We start from the raw sequence: 20,803 nt of genomic DNA, 5'->3' as shown, positions 1-20,803 counted from the left end.
ACCATTGTAAGAAAGTAATAAGGAACGCAAGAGTGTTGTATGCTCAATCTGTTAAGTCCAAAGTAGCTGAGCAGCGGCTTGGTTCCCACCAGTTTTGGCAAATAGCAAACAGAATCCTGAACAGAAGCGTGTGCTCCATCCCAACTATTATCAATGGACCTGAGGTAATCTCGTCAGCATCTGACAAAGCCAAACTCTTTGTCAAGAACTTTGCAGCTAATTCTACCCTTTGTGACCAAGACCGCCAACCCCCAATATTTCCTCCTGTATCAGAAAACACGCTATGTGATATACGTATATCTGTATGTGATGTTGCGAAGCTAATCAAAAACCTTGATTCGAGTAAAGCAACTGGCCCTGACGGTATTCCAATTATAGTACTCAAAAAACTTCAACCTGAATTAGCGCCCATACTTACAAAACTGTTTAAACGTTGTCTTAAGGAGAATAGTTTCCCATCTCCCTGGAAAATCTCATCAGTATGCCCTGTATTTAAGAATTCAGGTGATCGCTCATCCCCCTCTCAGTACAGGCCAATAAGTCTCCTGTGCGTCATGAGTAAGTTGCTAGAATCTGTGTTAAATACAGAAGTAATCAAACATCTCAACAAAAATGACCTTCTTAGTGACACTCGATATGGTTTCCGTTCTGCTAGATCTACAGCAGATGTCCTTACAGTTATATCGCATAGGATTAGCAAATCTCTCGACGGTGGCAATCTTTCTAGGGCAATTGCTCTTGACATATCTAAAGCCTTTGATAGGGTATGGCATAAAGGTTTACTTCATAAGATCGCTAGCTATGGTATAGCTGGAAAAGTCTTCTCAATTATTAAATCATTTCTCTCTGATAGGTTCATAAGAGTAGTAGTTGAGGGGCAAAAATCAGAAGCTCACAGTATTAATGCCGGTGTCCCTCAGGGATCCATCCTGGGCCCAACTCTTTTCCTGATCTACATTAATGATCTTCCAAATCATATCCTTACATCATTTGTAGACATTTATGCTGACGACACTACCATTTATGGTAGCACATCTAAGACAGTAAACGACCAAGTTCTCTCCAATTCTCTCTCCTCTGATCTTGAGCACGTAGTACAATGGGGAAAGGAGTGGCTGGTTACTTTTAATGCATCTAAAACCAAGCTTCTCTCTTTACATCATCAACATTCTAATTCACATTTGTCATCAATTGAAATGAATGGCTCTCGTCTTCAGGAGGCCTCAAGTTTTGACAAGCTTCTGGGCTTGACCATTACTCCTGATCTTAAATGGAACACGTATATCAAATCTGTTGCCAAGGCCGCTGGAAAAATGGTGGGATCTTTCTATCGATCCAGTAGATATCTCACTGCTGATGCTATTCTCTACCTATATAAGAGCCAGGTACGTCCAAGGATGGAATACTGTTGCCACATCTGGGCAGGAGCTGCTAGAAAGGACTTGTCCTGCCTTGATAGAGTTCAAAATAGACTTCGTAGCCTCGTAGGAGATGTCCTTTTCTCCTCCTTGCAACCTCTATCTCACAGAAGAGATGTTGTGAGTTTGTCTCTGATGTATCGTTATTTTCATGGAAAGTGTTCAACTGAGCTTCAATCTATGGTCCCCCCTCGCCAAACTTTCACAAGAAACACTCGTCTAGCTGTAAACACTATCAATAATTTCCCCCACTCTTTATCTGTGCCTAAACCTAAACGTAGATTCCATGAACAAAGCTTCTTTCTTAGAACTGCACGCCTGTGGAATTGTCTTCCGTTTTCCTGCTTTCCGGCTGACTACAATATGGTTGTGTTCAAGTCTAAAGTAAATAAGTTCTTGATGAGCCGTTCCATATAAGTTATCAAATTTACCAAATTTTCATTACTAATGATTACTATATTGACCAATTTCTACTGTACACTCTTTAACCCTTATCCTTGAGTGGCCTCTGGGCCTTGATAATGTGGTGACGCCTTTGTAAAAAAAAAAAAAAAAAAAAAAAAAAAAAAGTAACTTTGATTTTCTGTTCCACATATTCTCGGAAACTACTGTCGGATCTGTTTGCAGTTTTAATGCCTCTTTGCTACGATAAAATGCAGAGACTTAAGTATTATGGCATCTGTTCGATGTACTGTTAGAGATTAATCATGATACCACGTCATTAGAAGTTTTCCCAGAAGCCACTAGGCCTTTGTTATGATGAAGTTTAGCGCATTAAGTATTATCATATCCATTCGATGCTCAGTTAAGGATTAATATGGGTTAGCATTTAATGAGCACAAATTTAACAATATACGACTGTCAACTTAGCATAAAGCAAGAATTCGAACTCAATAGTCTATAACTTTTGTTCATTTTTAATGGGCAAACTGCAAAATAAATAGTTTTTGTGTTTAGTTTTAAGTATTTGGTGTTGATAGAAAAGAACTTGTTTTTTTTACTGTTGATTATTTCTGTTCTCTTTAGGGTTAGGGTAAGGGTTAAAGACAGAGGTGTTATATTTTTATTGCAATTAAGTAGTCAACAGACGTTGTCGAATTGTTTGGACAGCAGGGTGTTATGTATCTCTCTTGAATTTTATAATCAAAATAAAAACTACTTGTTTCTATTTGTATTGAATTTAAAATGTTCATGACGTGATTAAATATTTAGAAAATGATTGAAATGATTTTATGGTTTCATGATTTTTATCTATGACATTAGTGTCACCTGGCCAATCACAGAAACGGAGAAAAAATTTTTTATTTTTTTTTGCAAACAAAAAGCAAAGAAATGATAAAGAAGAAAAAGAAAAAGAAAAAGAAAGAAAAAATATTAAAAAATGGAAAAGAAACAAAGAAAAAGAAAATTTGTTTCATAACCTTACATCATATAGAAGACAGATGGAAAAAAAGTTTAAGAAAAAAGGAAAGAAAAAGGGAAAGAAAAAGGGAAAGAAAAAGGGAAAACAAAGAAAAAATGAAGAAAAAAAAAGAAAAAGATAAAAAACGAAAAATAAAAAAATAATGAAAGAAATAGAAAAAGAAATGAAAAATAAAACAAAATAATGAAAGAAATAGAAAAAAAAGGAAAACGGAAGAGAAAAAAGAGAAAGGAAAAGAAAGAAAAGGAAAAAGACATTGAAACATTAAAAAAAATGACAATCTAGAAAATTTGCTTCATAATAGAAACCAGAAGGAAAAAAGATTTTTAAAAAAGGGAGAAGAAAAAGAAAGAAAAAGGAAAGAAAAAGTGAAAATGAATAAAAAAAAAAAAGAAAAAATTGAATTGTCAAAAAAAAAAATTTCTGAAAAACCCAGAAATTTTTTTTTCATAAACTTACATCTCAAATTGCATTTCTCTGTTAAGGATATCCGTAAGTAAGAATGATTTCTGCCATATTTGTCAGTCAAAAAAGCACTGAATGGCAGAAGGTCGACATTTTCAAAATATTTCCTGGAGGACTTCGAAGGATTGACCTAAGAAAAAAAAAAAAATAAATAAAAAACACTTGTTTTTTTTTAGTTTTTCTTTTTAAATGAAAACAAAATTTTGTAGTACTTTTGAACTTTTATTTCGGTTAATTTGCGTTTTTGTTTTGCCTTGTTGCTTAAAAAAATAAAACCACAAGACTTTTTTTTTTGTACATTTGTAGCTTAACACACACTCCATTGAATCTCCTCCAGTCCTCCACACCTCAAAAAGGAGATTCTGTTTTAGGTGCAAGTCCAAAGTTTAACCTAATAAAGAATTTTTAAAAATACAGAAACATCTTTATGATTTCCATTTCTGTGGATAGGCCAGGTGACACTGAAGGAAAATGTCATATTACAAAAATCGTATCAATTGACCAAGTTGTTTTTTTAGCCAAAAAAATCTAATTTTATGAGGAGGCAAGATGTTGTTTTTTGATTTAATTTTAATAAATAAAAGGAGGCAACTCAATTCGAATTATCGAGATCAAAATCAGCCCTCTGATGACGACGAATTATTAGAATCACTAAAAAATCGTAAAAAAAATTATTTTTTATATATATAAAAAAAAAAGTTACGTGATTAATTTATATGATTTTTGGAATATGACATTTTACTTCGATGGATTGGAATCTAGATTTGAATTGTGGCAAGTGAAATTTTGGAGGTTATTTACAAATTCAAAACTGCACAAAGTCATTCAGACACAATATGAAAATTGAAAGAAACCTGAATTTATTGAAAAGTATGTAACTGTTTTTGTGAAATTGATAAAGTGCGTAGATGACAGAAGTTTATCCATGATAATGCGAGAAGCCTTTGACGATGGCTGCAAAGCATTGAACATGTTAACAGAGCATTAGGTACTCCTTGGGCATTGAGTTCCATGGCGGCGAGCATATTTATTTAATAATCGCTCCCTTATGTGCACGTAAGATTTTTTATTTATTTATTTATTTATTTATTTATTTTGGCTTAGTAACTAAACCATTTATTGATAATTTCTCACTTTTACAAACATTTGTAATTTATTTATTTACTTGCGTTGGCTTAACCTTTTTTTTTATGAATATTAAAAAGAAAAGTAACTAAACCATTTATTGATAATTTCTCACTTTTATAAACATTTGTAATTTATTTATTTACTTGCGTTGGCTTAACTCTTTTCATGGATACTAAAAACAAAAACAAAAAAAACTTATCCAGTTTTTTTTGTTTTTTTTTTGTTTTTTTTTATTACATTTTCACCCCAAACAAGGCACATTGCCACTCAGGTGTAGGGGCTACTATCAGGGTCAGCAACTACGGGGGCACTATGTAGGGATTTGGGCAGCAAGATGTCGGTTCACGTTGCACTTGAACTTCTGCATGTCAGTACAGTTAGGGAAGCATGATCCTGGAATGGAATTCCAGAGTCTAGCGGTTCTGGGGAAGAAACTACTGGAGTAGAAGGATCTTTTGCATCTAGGGATCTCTACAGTGTGGGGGTGGGATTTAGCTGCCTGTTTGTCGAGGGTGTCTGCGACGTGGAGGCACAAGTGTCTGCAGTTCATCAGAGCACTCACCATTAAAATACTTGTAGAACAAGCAGAGGGATGCAACGTTTCGTCGATGGGACAGAGGCTGAAGCTTAGATGCCAGTTCAGGGCCTATCAGATTGGCGACTCTTTTTTGAACCTTGTCTAGGAGCGAGAGACTAGTAGTAGACGCACCAGCCCAGATGTGACAACAATACTCCATACATGGGCGAATGGTGGCCTTATAGAGATACAGGATACTTTCAGGTGTCAGTAGTTTTCTAGCACGATAGAGAGAGCCTACCTTTTTTGCAGCGGCCCTAGCAATGTTTTCAATATAATTGTTCCAGCTCATGTTTCCTGTGAACGTTAGGCCAAGCAGTTTGAAAGATGTACTCTCAGACAGTTTGGTGGAAAAGTAACTTATCTTGCCTTTGAAAACATTTATTTGTTATATTTTTGTTTTTTAACATCTTTTTCGAATCTATGTGTATAGTAAAACACACCCGAATGTTTATTACAAAAACGCTTTGTTTTCATGCCTTTCAACAATATGTCGTTCATCTGCAAATGTAAAGTAAAAATATTTGTAAAAGTGAGAAATTTTCAGTAAATGGTTCAGTTACTTCTTTTTTTCAATATTCATTAAAAAATTTGGTATTTTTTTTTACATTAGGTTCACCTCCACAAATGTTAAGAACGGTTTTCGGAATAAACACCCTCAACCTCCCCATGTTAAGAACGGCTTTCGAAATACACCCCAATCTGCCCATGTTCAGAACAGCTTTCGGAATACACCCCAATCTCCCAATGTTAAGAACGGTTTTCGGAATAAACACCCTCAACCTCCCCATGTTAAGAACGGCTTTTGAAATACACCCCAATCTGCCCATGTTCAGAACAGCTTTCGGAATACACCCCAATCTCCCAATGTTAAGAACGGCTTTCGGAATAAACACCATTTTGGGGGGGGGGGAATATTTGCAAAATTTAACTGATATTCGTTGTCAGCATACCCACCCGCAAATACTATTAAGAAAAAGAGGGAGGGTCAGTGTCAGTTGCAGAGAAGTAGATTTATTTATCGCACTGCGATTTTCTGAAAACCAATAAAAGTCGTCATTTTAAAGAAAATTGTGGAGGTGGACCTAAATGTAAATATTTATATTTACCAAAAAATTATCCGCGCATGTAAATTAAAAATGTTTGTAAAAGTGAGAAAACATCAATAAATGGTTTAGTTTCCAAGCCAACGTAAGTAAATAAATAAATAAATGTTACGTGCGCATGCGTTAGCCTTTTCTAAGGGAGTAACTATTAAATAAATATGCTGACCGCAATGGAACTCAACGCCCAAGGAGTACCAAGTATTATTTATTGAAGGAAAACCCAAAATTATCTTTTTATATACAGAACTAACGTCTCTAAATTGTAAGGAAGCCGAAACGATTAAAGATTATATTATAAGTGCCGAAACAACAGCAAATTCATTAAAAATGTCCGCCAAAGTTATTAGCGACAGTCTGTTGATCTCCATGATCGCTAAAGGGTTGCTGAGTGGCTTTAAGCCGTTTACAACCGTGATAACTCAGATAGAAAAACCTATGACTTTTAGTAAATCCAAGGTAGCACTAAGTGTTAAGGAGGATGTGGGCAAACTGTGTACAGGCAAGCAGGAAGAACAATGAAAATTCCAGGTGATCAAAAGAACAATGGGTCCATTCCAGGGAAAGTGACCTGGGCTGCATCCAGGCAAGCAGGAAAAGAACAATGTGTCAGTCCCAGGAAAGATGACCCAAGCTATATCCAGGCAAACGAAAATAAACAATGGAAATCCCGGGATTTGGAGCGATCTGTATCCATGACGTCAATCAGTCATGGGTTAGACCAAAGAACCAGCAAAAGTGCAATAAACAAGCTGTCGAGAAAATAGGTTAACAGATCGAAGTGATACCAATAAAAAGAGGAGAGCGAAACAAAGCAACAGTCAGACAGACAGAAGCGAGACACAAATCAACACAGTTTGCGACCCACCTCTGCCACTAACTCCCACCACCGTCATTTTGTTGAAGTGTATATAGTAAAATAAACAAAGTCTTTATTATAAACAAAGTGTCTCGTATTCATTCATAAATGAATTTTCTGTCCATTTTTATAGCTAGATGATCACCAGCCAGACATATATGTAACATAAGGAGCTACGAGGAAACTGACAAAATGATAAGGAAAAATAAGGAATATACAAATCTCATGAAATTTCAAAATGCCCACCAAAAACCAACAAAATCAAATTATACCCCAAATAAAAACCACAACTTTTCAAAGAATAATTTTTCTACTAAGAAAAAGACTAACATTATTTGCTGTAATTATGGACGACCCAACCAGAAAAGTTTCCAATGCAGTTACAAAAATTTCAAAGGAGACTCCATCAAATATGTGGAGAGCTCCATTAGTGAACATACATTTTTATTTTCATGTACGTTTGACACTTCAACAAACAGTAACAGCTTTCTTGTTGATTGTTGTGCAAAGGCACATGCAATTATCAATTAGGATTCCAGTTTTAATTCTAAAAGTCACTTGGGACAGGTAACCGTGGCTTCAGTGGGGTACAATTTTTTAGTTATATCGGACGGTTCTTAGTTAGGCAAGTACATGCAGGAGTATTAGATTGTCCAAGTTTTCTTAACATCGTTTACTCGAACCCTAACCTGTTCATGTTTGGCTAAACCTTATTTCTAAGCCTAGGTTGGTTGATTATTGGAAGGTCAACGCACCGTTGTTTGATGTGTAGGGCTATTGGGATGGGTTACTACTTAACCTACAGCAGGAATAAGTGGTGGGTCAAACTTAACGATGGCATTAGGTTCCTTTCTGCTAACATTAGCGGATGAATCAACCAATAATCTAGGGAAGCTAAAGTGACACTAGTCTCTAGTTTGGTGGAGGAAGGGAATAGGGTTAATGTAAATATAATTAAGGCTCAGCTTGCCTCCTTGACTGAAAAGGAGTACCAAGCTCTAGCGATTAGAGTTAGGTTAAAAAAAATTCTCCAGGAGGCGATAAAAACATGACAGTGGATTTGCATGAAGAGGAGTTTCGAAAAGCGGCCGCTTGGTACATCATACATGACACATTGCCGGATGGACGTACTGTGACCACAAATGAAGGCATTATAGAGGCATGTTGGTCGAAGGTGGTATAACGCAGGATGACATCATTGAGGCCTTAAAGCGTGTCAGCCTTAACAAATCTCTGGGGATCAATGGTCTGCCTTACGAGGTGTATTTGAGGATGTTGTACATCTTTGTTCTCTTACTGACAGCTCATGGTTTAAAAATGGTTTAATCTCCAACACTTTACTATGGGCATTCTGAAGCTGTTATGCAAAAAGAAAGATGGTGAGGATGGGTTGGATAATTATCGGCCCTTAACGATGCTTAACACGGAGTTAAAGATTTTGGCCAAAGTTCTTGCCAATCGTTTGCAGCCTGGTCTTTGAAAAAGAAAATAATAAAACTAAGTGTAATTCTAAATAATCATCAACAAATTACTTGATTTATTTACATGATTTTTGGAATATGACATTTTTCTTTTGTGATGGATACGTACATCATAAAGATATATTAGTATTTTAATTTGTTGTAGTAATTCACTAAACCAATTACCTCCTTTTGTATAGGCCCGGCTGTAACCTTACCGGTCTAGCTCTCATGCTAAATAAATGTTGATTTACTTGCTTCTTTGTTCGGCTATTTCCTATAAATAGCACTCCAATAATTAACACTTCATGGTGACTAACGGTGGCATTAAATAGCCATAAATAAATATATACAGAAAGAACAGCACTACGACGGCAACAAAGAAAAGAAAATAACAGACAGAAAAAAAAAAAAACTTTGTGCTCGCACAGTCAGTCAATGACCACATGGGGATACGAACAACGCCATATTAGAAAAAAAAGCGTGAGCACGTATTATTTACACCTCTTAGAGCCCCGCTCTTGTAGAAAAAAAAAACAGAAATAATAACAACAATAATAATATTATTTGCCGTCGAAAACATCAACAAACAATAAATTATGGCACATCTCTTACCGACTATGAACTGGTCAGACCCAGACCTCAGCGAAGCTATGTCCCTGTTCAAACAGAAAATGAACCTCTATATAGAGGATGAAGAAATTATTGAATGCACAAAGCAAGCTAGGAAAATATGCCGCGGTATAGGCAACCAAGGCCTAAGATGCCTAAACGCCAGTGGACTCACTGACGAGGAAAAGAAGTCAATGGAACACCTGTGGAACTTCTTCAAAAGTCAACTCTGAGTGAATGTAAACTTCCGAATCCACAGATTCCACCTAATGCAGTACCGTCAGAAACAAAACGAGATGCTGGACGACTTCGTTACACGAGCCAGAACCTTAGCACATAAATGTCATTTTACAGACAAGGAACTGAGCGAGAGATTAATAGAGCTCATTATTTTCTTCACACCATACGAAGCCTTCAGAAATGAGCTCTATAGCAAACCAAAGGGATATAGAATAGCCAATGTGCTAACCGAGGGTCAGAAGTACGAAACCCTCACCGCTAGGAACGAGCAATTAAACCAGCTTGGAATGCTGAAAACTGAAAGAATCGACAACGTCAACCGAGGCAGGAAGTGTGGGAACTGCAATACCAGCCACAAGCCCAGGCAATGCCCAGCATATAATGATAAGTGTTCTGCATGTAGAAGCAAGGGACACTGGGCAAGATGCTGCAGAAAGGCAAAAACCAAAGACCACAGAAGAAAAGGCAAACACTGCAGCAATTCTCGCAGACACCGAAACCAAACCCCAAAGAGAACCAAAGGCAGGACATATGGGAAAAGTTTTTATCATATAGATACCGGCAGTGATGAGGACACTTATCTGCAGCACTTCCACTCCATCATCGTCAGTGCAAAATGCATGGACAGCATCACTAAGAGACCTAGGGATGAGGCCTACACAACCCTGAACATCAGGCCACCCCACCTAAAGTACAGAACATCCCACACCTTACAAATGAAAATCGACTCTGGAGCATCAAGCAACACTCTGCCACTGCAAACTTTCCAGCAGATGTATGGCAAATCTCAAGAAGCCCTGCCCATCTTAAAACCGTGTTCAAACATTAAACTGACCTCATACGGAGGCGAGCGCATCTGATGCCGGGGAACTATTAGCTTCCCATGTCACCACAAGGACTCGGAGTGGACGAACACATTGTTCTACGTTGTAGAAGTACCAGGACCTTCAGGCCAATGTGTGCGGATACTCAACAGGATGGATCATACATGGCACTCGGAGACCATCCTCAAAAATGATGAGGGACCCAGTAGTTATATAGTCGAAACGCGTAATGGCGCAAGACTCCGTCGCAGCCGCACCCACCTGCGTGCCATACCTTTCCCAGCAACTAAGAAAGTACGTTTTCAAATCCCTGAACCTGATATCCCACATGATATGACCAAGACAGGGGAAACAAAGGCTGAGGACTAAACCAACGAAACCAACAGCAACACACCCCTATGGGACAAAAGCAGATATGGCCCACGCCAAACCAAATCTGGCAGAATTATAAGAACACCCTCACAATACAAAGACTGACCCTACTCCACAAACCAATGACATGAACTGTCACAAAAAAAAAAAAAAAAAAAAAAAACACGCACACAAATATACACAATGAACTAAACGGGGGGGGGGGATGTTGTAGTAATGCACTAAACCAATTACCTCCCTTTGTATAGGCCCGGATGTAACCTTACCGGCCTAGCTCTCATGCTAAATAAATGTTGATTTACTCTATTTCCTATAAATAGCACTCCAATAAGTAACACTTCAGACTGAATTTTGGACAAGAGCCGAAATAATTTACGTGACTGAAATAGGAATTGTCTAAAAAAATTTTTTTTTTTTTTTCTCAACTTACCTGTTCTTGATGTGGGATTGCTATACTTGACGACGACGTGAGACGAGTTGGAGACGAAATAACATTTGCGTTGACAAGACTGAAGATCTTATTTCGTCTCTTGCTCAAGTTTTCTTGATGACCGGTGTTGAACCATAAAGAACACTTGTTTCGCCCAAGACGCCAACAACCGCCGTAAACCATGACTTAGAATTCCTTCGACCCCTTTATTTAAGGGGTTTCTTTTTTTTTTCTTTCTCTTTTTAGGGTTTTTCTTTCTTTTTTTTTATGGTATTTCTTTATTTATATATATATATATATATATATATATATATATATATATATATATATATATATATTATTAGATATGTTTATAAATTCTATTTCACAGAGATCGACCCAGTTTCATCAAAAATAAATATCCTGTTTAAATAAGGCAAGTCATTGGGAATGTCATTGTCGACGTGTACCACGCTCTTATTTATTTATAAACTCGCACAAAAACAAAATTGATAAATGTTTATTTTTATTATCGCATTAAAGGGAGATCACTCTCATTTCTTAACCGGTGTCGACTGAAAACATAACCTTTTCATATAATGCCCACCGATTTCTATTGAACCGGATGAGGGCGGTTTTTTTTTTTTTTTTTTTTTTTTTTTTGTTTTTTTACAAGGAAATCACCACTTATCAAGGCCCGGAAGCCACTCGGGTATAAGGGTCATTGTGTGTACAGTAATCAATGGGATAGTATCGTAGTAATCGTTAGTATTGGCGATTTGATAAAATGTCTTACTTAAGGGGGGGGCGGTTCATCAGGAATTTGATTATGTTGGATTTGAAGACATCCAGGTTGTAGTCAGGTGGGAAACAGGCAAATGGAAGAGAGTTCCACAGGTGTGCACTTCTTAGAAAGAAGCTTTGTTCATGGAATCTACGTTTTGGTTTTGGCATGGATAAAGAGTGGGGAAAATTTTTGACAGTGGTTTCAACTAGACGGATGTTTATCGTGAAAGATTGGCGAGGGGGGACCAGAGATTGGAGCTCAGACGAGCATTTACCATGGAAGTAACGATAAAACAAAGACAGGCTCGCAACGTCTCTCCTGTGGGAGAGAGGTTGCAGGGAAGAGAAAAGGGCATCCTCCATGAACAAAAAAAATAAATCGCCCCCCCCCCCAAAAAAAAAGGATTTCGCTAACAGGATTCCTGGACCTTTAAATAGATTCCCAGAAGATAAAGTAAATGCAACAACGATGCAGAAATTGTTGTATTTTCGAAATAAGAATGAAAATAAAAAATCGCAAAATTTAATTTCCATTAAAAAAAAAACAAAAAAACAAAACAAAAGGTACACTCCACTCTTGAAAATTCCTTTAAAATTATCACTTTTAGGGGGTTTCGAAGATGCTGAAAACAAACATAACGTTTTAAATTACGGCAGACGTAGTACAGTGAGGGAAGAGGTGGCTGGTTACTTTTAATGCATCTAAAACCAAGCTCCTATCTTTACATCATCAACACTCTGATCCCCATCTGGCATCAATTGAAATGGATGGCTCTCGTCTAGGGGAAGCTCCATGTTTTGATAAGTTTCTGGGCTTGGCCTTTACTCCTGACCTGAAATGGAACACGAACATCAAGTCAGTTACCAAGATCGCTGGAAAAATGGAAGATCCTTCACCCGCTCCAGAAGAAATCTCACTACTGATGCAATTCTCTATCTATATAAAAGCCAAGTACGTCCAAGGATGGAATACTGATGCCACATCTGGGCAGGAGCTGCCAAATACAGCCTATCCTGCCTTGACAGAGTACAAAATAGGCTTTGTGGCTTAGTGAGGAATGCCCTTTTCTCTTCCCTGCAACAGGAGAGATGTTGAGACCCTGTCTTTGTTTTATCGTTACTTCCATGGTAAGTGCTCGTCTGAGCTCCAATCTCTGGTCCCCCCCTCACCAATCTTTCATGAAAAACACCTGTCTAGTTGAAACCATTGTCAAAAATTTTCCCCACTCTTTATCTGTGCCAAAATGAAAACGTAGAATCCATGAACAAAGCTTCTTTCTAAGAAGTGCACGCATGTGGAGCTCCATTCGGTTTGCCTGTTTCCCACCTGACTACAACTTGGATGTCTTCAAGTCCAACATAAACAGATTCCTGATGAACCGCCCCCCTTCTTAAATAAGACACTAACGTACTGTACACGCAATAACCCTTATCCCCGAGTGGCTTCTGGGCCTTGATAGGTGGTGATCACCTTGTAAAAAAAAAAAAGTATCATCGTCAATCCATTTATTGGGATGTTATTAAATCACATAATATATATATATATATATATATATATATATATAGTCTTGGAAGTTTTTAACCTTTAAAACTATACAAAAAAATATTTTTTATCATTCGTTAGAAAACCATCTAGTCATATATATATGAGCAAACAGTTAATAAAACATGTTAAAAAACACTTTGAAAAAGAGTTAAAAGCATATTTAATCTGAAAAGGAAACACTTGATAAGTGGATAGTCCTTAATCCGCGGAGTTTCAAAGAAATACTTTCCTTCTCATCAGAGGGTAGGAATTAGCAAAATGCGGGATCGGATTTTGCAAACAAAAGTATTTGATGAAACAACAAGTAAGTCAAAGATCTTACTTGATAACAAAAAGTGAAGCAGAGGGAATATGGTGAAGAAAAGGGTGATTACACGTGAATGGATAGTCTGGTGAAAGATAAATGGACGGAATTTCGAGCGGAACCCGTTATTATCACGTGGGTAGCATGCTCTTGTTTCGTCAGCCATGACTGGATAAAGGTCCTAAGTAATTCGTAATGGTATTTTTCGATCGCCTACACTGAGGATTGAACCTTCAACCTTCAGGAGAATATCACTTTTACAATTGATCGGAGGTTACATCGACCAAAACGTTTTGAAAATCACACTCAAGATGAAAACAGTAGTCCGATGGATCCAAAGAATACGAATAACTAATCCTCATCTCAAAAATTCAAAAACGTTATATATAAATAATTTTTGAGTTTTCTTTTTCATTTTCATAATTATATACACACACAAACACACACACACACACACACACACAAATTATAACTATGTTTTAACCAAAAGTTTTTATATATAAAAATCCGGTAATATTCATATATCAATAAAATCAATATTAATTGACTTAATTAATTAAGCTTCATGATTATCGGTTTTCATAATTGAGTATGCGTATAATATGTTTGCAAAAATCAAGACAACAAAATGCAAAACAAAAACACTATATGGTGTATTTCCTTATGTGTTACAATTGTTTCGTAACCATTTGGACAAATTTAAACATTATATCATTTGTAACTATTCCTAAAATAGCTACATTTGTCATATACATATGAATAGCTACATTTGTCATATACATATGAATATATTCATAATCCCTATTTTAAGGGTTAAAGAAGTTGATTCACCCCGTTTCTCCTTATTTTATTTATTTAAATTTTTTTTTGTTTACCTTTGAATTAGTATCCCACTTTCATATTTTTATTATTAGATGATAATTCTATAATTTCCTATTTTTATATACAAAGCTGGTGACGTTACCACTGTACCAATGTGACACGCATATGAACTGATTAAAAATAAACTAAGATGAATGTACAAAATGTGTAACGACTTTTTTCAATTTTAACTCCTTTTTGACCCCTAAAAACTATTTTAACTGTCTAAAGACCAATAAAAGAACAGGCCATAAAAAATCCTATCATTTGAGGCCCCCTGCGACTTTTAGTTTTGGAAGAGATAGAGTTTGAAAATATGGAGACAGACAGACTTTATTCTCATTTCATATCTAATGTCATTAAGCCAGTTTTTACTACATTTGCATTTTGTATAACTCTAGCCCTTCTCTTCTGATGAGAAGCATTTAGCTTCGAAATAACATGGCCTGAAGATATTTTTCTTGAATTTCCCCTTAACTTTTCCTCATTGTTCTGATGGTATAATAAAGTTAACTTATTTCTCATCTTTCATTTAATCCATATACATATATATATATATATATATATATATATATATATATATATATATATATATATATATATATATATATATATATAGGTGTGAGTCACGGGAAACGGATGTTTTTAAGGAAAACAAAACTGAACAGCATCTTAAGCAGGCTTAAAGACTACCTTCTTCACTCTTACTGAAGGAGAGTAAGAGTGTTCTTAAAACGTCCGTTTTTCGTGACTCACCCTGTGTGTGTGTGTGTGTGTGTGTGTGTGTGTGTGTGTGTGTGTGTGTGTGTGTGTGTCTAAACACATTAGTGTTTGAATGAGAGAGACACACAAGTGGCAGTTTTAGTCATTTAGAACTGCTTTAAAGTTTCACCACTCACTCATTTTTCGACCAAATTTTTGACCCCTAAAAACTATTTTAGCTGTCTAAAGACCAATAAAAGAACAGGCCATAAAAAATCCTATCATTTGAGCCCCCTAGCACTGCAACTTTTAGTTTTGGAAGAGATAGAGTTTGAAAATATAGAGACATAGTTGGTTTTAAAAATCAGATTTCTCATCGAGAGCAGAGTCACCCATAAGAATCTGAGGAGGAAAAGGGACACACCTACGATTGAGAGACAATAACTGAGTTTTAACATGATTAAACGAAACCTGATCTTAAATGGAACACATACATCAAGTCTGTGGCCAAGGTCGCTGGGAAAATGGTGGGATCCTTCTATCGCTCCAGAAGATATCTCACTAATGATGCAATTCTCTATCTATATAAGAGGCAAGTACGTCCAAAGATGGAGTACTGCTGCCACATCTGGGCGGGGGCTGCAAAAAACAGCCTATCCTGCCTTGACGGAGTACAAAATAGACTTCGTGGCTTGGTGGGGGATGTCCTTTTCTCTACCCTGCAACCTCTTTCCCACAGAAGAGACGTAGCGAGCCTGTCATTGTTCTATCGTTACTTCCATGGCAGGTGCTCGTCTGAGCTCCATTCTCTGGTCCCCCCTCGCCAATCTTTCTCAAAAAACACCCGACTAGCTGAAACCACCGTCAATAATTTTCCCCACTCCCTATCTGTGCCTAAATAAAAACGTAGATACCATGAACAAAGCTTTTTCTTAGAACTGCACGCCTGTGGAACTTGGTTCCGCTTGCCTGTTTCCCTCCCGACTTCAACCTGGATGTCTTCAAGTCCAACACAAACAAATTCCTGATGAACCGCCCCCCCCCTAAGTAATGACACCTTACCAATTCTCCAATACTATTGCTACACTATCCCTTTGATTACTGTACACACAATAACCCTTATCCCTGAGTGGCCATTGGGCCTTGATAAGTGGTGAACTCCATGTAAAAAAAAAAAAAAAAAAAAAAAAAAAGTCATTTCATATTCAAATCCACAACCGAACGTAAGTCAATGAAGACCGATTTTAAGAAAAGATAAATTTGCCATTATCATAGATGGGGAGGGGAAGCAAGAATGACTAATATCATCTTATCTGTGATAATACGATCTTACTTTCCCAAGGTCAAATGAAGGGCAATCGTTGTCATGATTTTCAGGTGTTGGTTGAATCCTAATTAGAACAAAATGTCTACGCACGTGCGTAGACATTTTGTAAACATTGTTTTTAAAAAATAAAAAATAATACTTCTATTATGTTTTAAACGACTCTAATAGTTTATTTTGGAAGTATATTTCATAAAGAAAATTGACAACCCACTTTAAAAACAGAAATTACGAGTAGTTTTATATATTTTATTCGCAGTTTTTTGTTGACTCTTCTGGCGGCCATGTTGTAAGCACTAACGGTATTTTTGGAGATTACCCTTTTTGGGTGGGTGGGGGTTGGGCAAAGCCTCATTGATATGCAAATCATGCATATCATACTACAAAGATAAACTTTTTTAAAAAAAAAGCAGATATGGTAATAGTAGTAGCAATAATAGTTCGTTTTCTTCTTTTTCTTTTCTTCTTTTCTTCGTTTTCTTTCTTCTTTTTCTTCTTTTTATTTTCTTCTTTTTCTTCTTGACATAAAATGCATCAAATCTTGATATTATCGTTTTTTTTTTTCATTTCCTTTAGCAAAACTCAATCATGTTATGCAAATCCAAAAAGACAACAACAATTTTCCCTTTCGAAATTAAACACAAAAAAACATGAAAAAGTTTAACTAGAAAAAAAGAAGAAAAAACAAAAAGAAACTAGATTCGGCATTGAATAACCCGGAAAGGAGAATAAAACAACCAATAATCCTAACTCCATTTTCACGTCTTCAAAACATATGGAAAACGTCTTGTGTCGCCATATTGGATTCAATTATTTGGAGGGGGGTATGGGTTCTTATAAAAATTAATAATTTTTTTTTTTATGTTTCTGCAAACTTTACACATGACCATTTCATTCTTTTTTTTTTTTTTAACAAATCCTTTTCATTCCAGATAAAAAAAATTTATAACAATTTTTTAATGAACATACATTTTTCTCTGAAGAGTTGTTTAGTGGTCTTCTACTATTCAGTAACAAGTGACAAATATGTAAGGCGTACTTCATAAAAAAAATTAATAAAAACATATAAGTGTGAATGTTGTGTAGCGGGTACATATTGGATGTAACAGGCTACTATTTGGGGCTATGTCTAGGAAAGATTAACAAGATATTTGTTTATATTACATTTAAAATTCTGTTGTGTAGCGGGAGTTCATATAGGGAGACACATATAACGGGGACTCAGAACGAGAATGATAATGGTATTTATATTCTGAGAGAGACATTTATAACAGAAATGAGGGAGATGCGAATTCATTATTGAAGGAATGTGTAATACAGTTCCTTTACATCAGAGGGGGAGAATCATTACTGATAATGGAGGAGGGGACATAATTTAGAAGGGGGTTATTCAAAGTTTGTTTACAAGATGATAGACAAAACACAGTTACCTTTTTTAATGACGACGACAACGAGACAAGTTTACAAATATTAAATGATACTTTATTCATACCAGCTGGATGATTGATGATTGTCAGGGATTCAAGCCTTTATGACTACATGGTCTCCTCTTCCCTCCTTCGCCTCTAAGGGGCATCAGCTTCCAGTCTGACTGACTCTGAGTCTCTCTGGCTGTAACTGTGATTATGGTTATAATTTTTCTAACTTCAACCCCTGTCTCAATATATTGAGAATCTCCTTTCTTGATGACGTCAGAGGCCTGCTTAAATTTTAGCTATGTCTGTCCAAACACACTTTTGGCAAACAAAGAATTCCCAATTTTAATTGTTCAATATCTAACCTATTTTTAATCAATATTTCTAAATCTCCATATTGTCCATTCTTTTAACTGACATATTTAATATCCAGTTATTTCTAAAACAATGAACAATCGACTGAATTCCTAAATTAAATATCTATTTCTGACATAAATAATATTTAGTTATTTGCAAAAACAATGCCAATAGTTTTGTACTCTTAGCATTTCAATATCTATTATCTTTTAACGCTTGCCTACTGGGTTCGATTCTAGCCTTTTCCTATCATTTTCAAACTTATCTAGTTTTGCTTTCTTACTTACTGGGATCTTTCCCTTTTCATAACACTTTGCCAAGAAGTTGGAAGGAGCTCATACAAAGTTCATTTAAGATGATGATAGACGAAACACATTTACCATTCAGTTGAAATGACGACACGAAGACAAACAGTTACAAAATATAGATGGTGATTCTTTATTCATCAGCCGGCTGATTGATGACTCAGGAATTCAAGCTGGTATGGTTACATGGTATCTTCTTCCCTCTTTCGTCGCAAAGGCAATCAGCTCAATTAAGTCGCTGTCCGACTTTTGTCTCTGACTATCACTGTCCCTAACTTCACACCCTATCTCAATATATTGAGAATCTCTTTTTGTTAGAGGATGGTCAACCAACGTGACGTTATAACTTTCAATTTAATCGTGCCCTGTGCACATGTACCTAACACACATCTCATAACAAAAGAAATCCGTAAGTTAAATTGTATCATTTAACCGATTTGTTGCATAACATGTTCAACTTTGTTATTGTCCATTCTTTTAACTGACATATTTAATAGCCAGTTATTTCTAAAAGAATAGACAATCATTCTATCTCTGACATAAATAATATTTAGTTATTTGCAAGAACAATGCCAATCGTTTTGTACTCTTAGCATTTCAATATCTATTATCTTTTAACACTTGCCTACTGGGTTCGATTCTAGCCTTTTCCTATCATTTTCAAACTTATCTAGTTTTGCTTTCTTACTGGGGTCTGTCTCTTTTCATAACACGAATTAAATATATCTTCTAGTATTGGAATCATATATACAGAGTGACCCCTAAAAAAAAAACAAATGAATGAATAAAATAATAAATGGCAAAAGCATTCTAAAATAAAATTATTGAAAACAAAAAGAAGCGTTTTGATGTGATGTTTAGAATATAATAAACTAGTAATGACCAAAGTTTCATTTCATTCGGACAAAACACTAAGAAACGGGGTCTAATTAGATTTGGGGCCCGTTTTTTTTTGGGGGGGGGGTCACCCTGCGTATATATATATATATATATATATATATATATATAAAATAAAATTTACAATTGAATTTACCAAAATGATCCAAGATGGTAAAATTAAAGTAAATTATAAATATTAAAGAATTAATATTCATAAAATTATCTCAGCCAGATATAAAAGCTCGATAAAACCAAATAGGAAATAGAGCTTATAATATGAGCAAACAGTTAATGAAATATGTTAAAAAAAACACTTTGAAATGAGTTAAAAACATATTTAATCTGAAAAGGAAACACTAGATAAATGGATAGTCCTTAATTCGCAGAGTTTCGAAGAAATACTCTCCTTCTCATCAGAGGGTAGGAATTAGCAAAATTCAGGATAGGATTTTGCATGCAGAAGTATTTGATGAAACAACAAATAAGTCAAAGATCTTATTTGAAAACAAAATAAGTTAAGCAGAGGGAATATGGTAAAGAAAAAGGTGATTACACATTAATGGATAACTATATATATATATATATATATATATATATATATATATATATATATATATACTAGCAGGCCACCCGATGTAGCCTGGTCATAAAATATGCATAAATATGATATTTAATTTATGCAAATTTTGCATTTATTATCAATAGGGCCAATCCTCTACTGATTATTATATTGTACCCAATATAGTAAAGTATACATAGTGCTGTCTGAGCTCGAATCTATGATCATCCCTTTGCCAGACTTTCACAGAAAACACTTCGTCTAGCTACAATGACCATCAACAATTTCTCCCACTCTTTGTGTTGCATGAACAACCAAAAAACAAAAATACATAAATCCCACTTGACTTTTCTTTCCTTTGTAATATCATTAATTTCTACTAGTAATTATTTTTACCAGTCTCGACTTCTTTTGTTCCACTACAAGCTGGCTATAGACAGCCATTTTTTATTTTTCGACCACACTCTTTCTTCCCACCACGCGCTGGCCACAGCCAGCCCATTATTGCCTTCACTTTACATGTCCGTCTCCTTCGGCAACGACTCTTTTTCTTCTCTGACCACGTGGTGTCTTTTTCTTTTCCTTTTCCTTTTAGTGCCAGCTCGCACATGCTTGCCAATTTGCATACACATTCAAACGCTGCTCCTGCTGCTGCTGCTGCTGCTGCTGCTGCTAATGCAGGATGTCCAAAAAGTCACTCAACGGTTGAAAATCTTTGTCATATTACCATTAATAGTTATTTTTTTCACTATTTCACATATTTTACAGATAATCTTTTGGAAATTAATTATGGATAATACAGCATTGAACAACTTACGCAAGTTGTGAAAGGCGATGCTTTGGTGACAACATTATTTCTTGCAATGGCAATATCA

The 20,803-nt window shown here is 35.8% G+C and overlaps 1 protein-coding gene across 1 annotated transcript in view; it reads right to left on the bottom strand.

Moving 5' to 3' along the window:
• LOC145259080 (molybdenum cofactor biosynthesis protein 1-like) overlaps positions 1-11,193 on the bottom strand; it is a 71,085-nt gene extending 59,892 nt beyond the window's left edge. Inside the window, exons 1-2 of the mRNA XM_080116714.1 lie at positions 10,912-11,193; positions 3,301-3,436 (exon numbers count right to left, since the gene is read on the bottom strand). Coding sequence (XP_079972840.1) covers positions 3,301-3,436; positions 10,912-11,094 — 319 coding nt within the window. The 5' untranslated portion in view covers positions 11,095-11,193. The remainder of the gene's footprint in view (positions 1-3,300; positions 3,437-10,911) is intronic.
• Positions 11,194-20,803: the final 9,610 nt, after the last annotated feature.

This window comes from Euprymna scolopes, chromosome 34, assembly GCF_053919585.1.
Source record: "Euprymna scolopes isolate OS-2025 chromosome 34, ASM5391958v1, whole genome shotgun sequence".
Taxonomy (NCBI): domain Eukaryota; kingdom Metazoa; phylum Mollusca; class Cephalopoda; order Sepiida; family Sepiolidae; genus Euprymna; species Euprymna scolopes.
The sequence above is the reverse complement of the archived record's forward strand: the minus strand, read 5'-3'. Positions and strand labels throughout refer to the sequence as shown.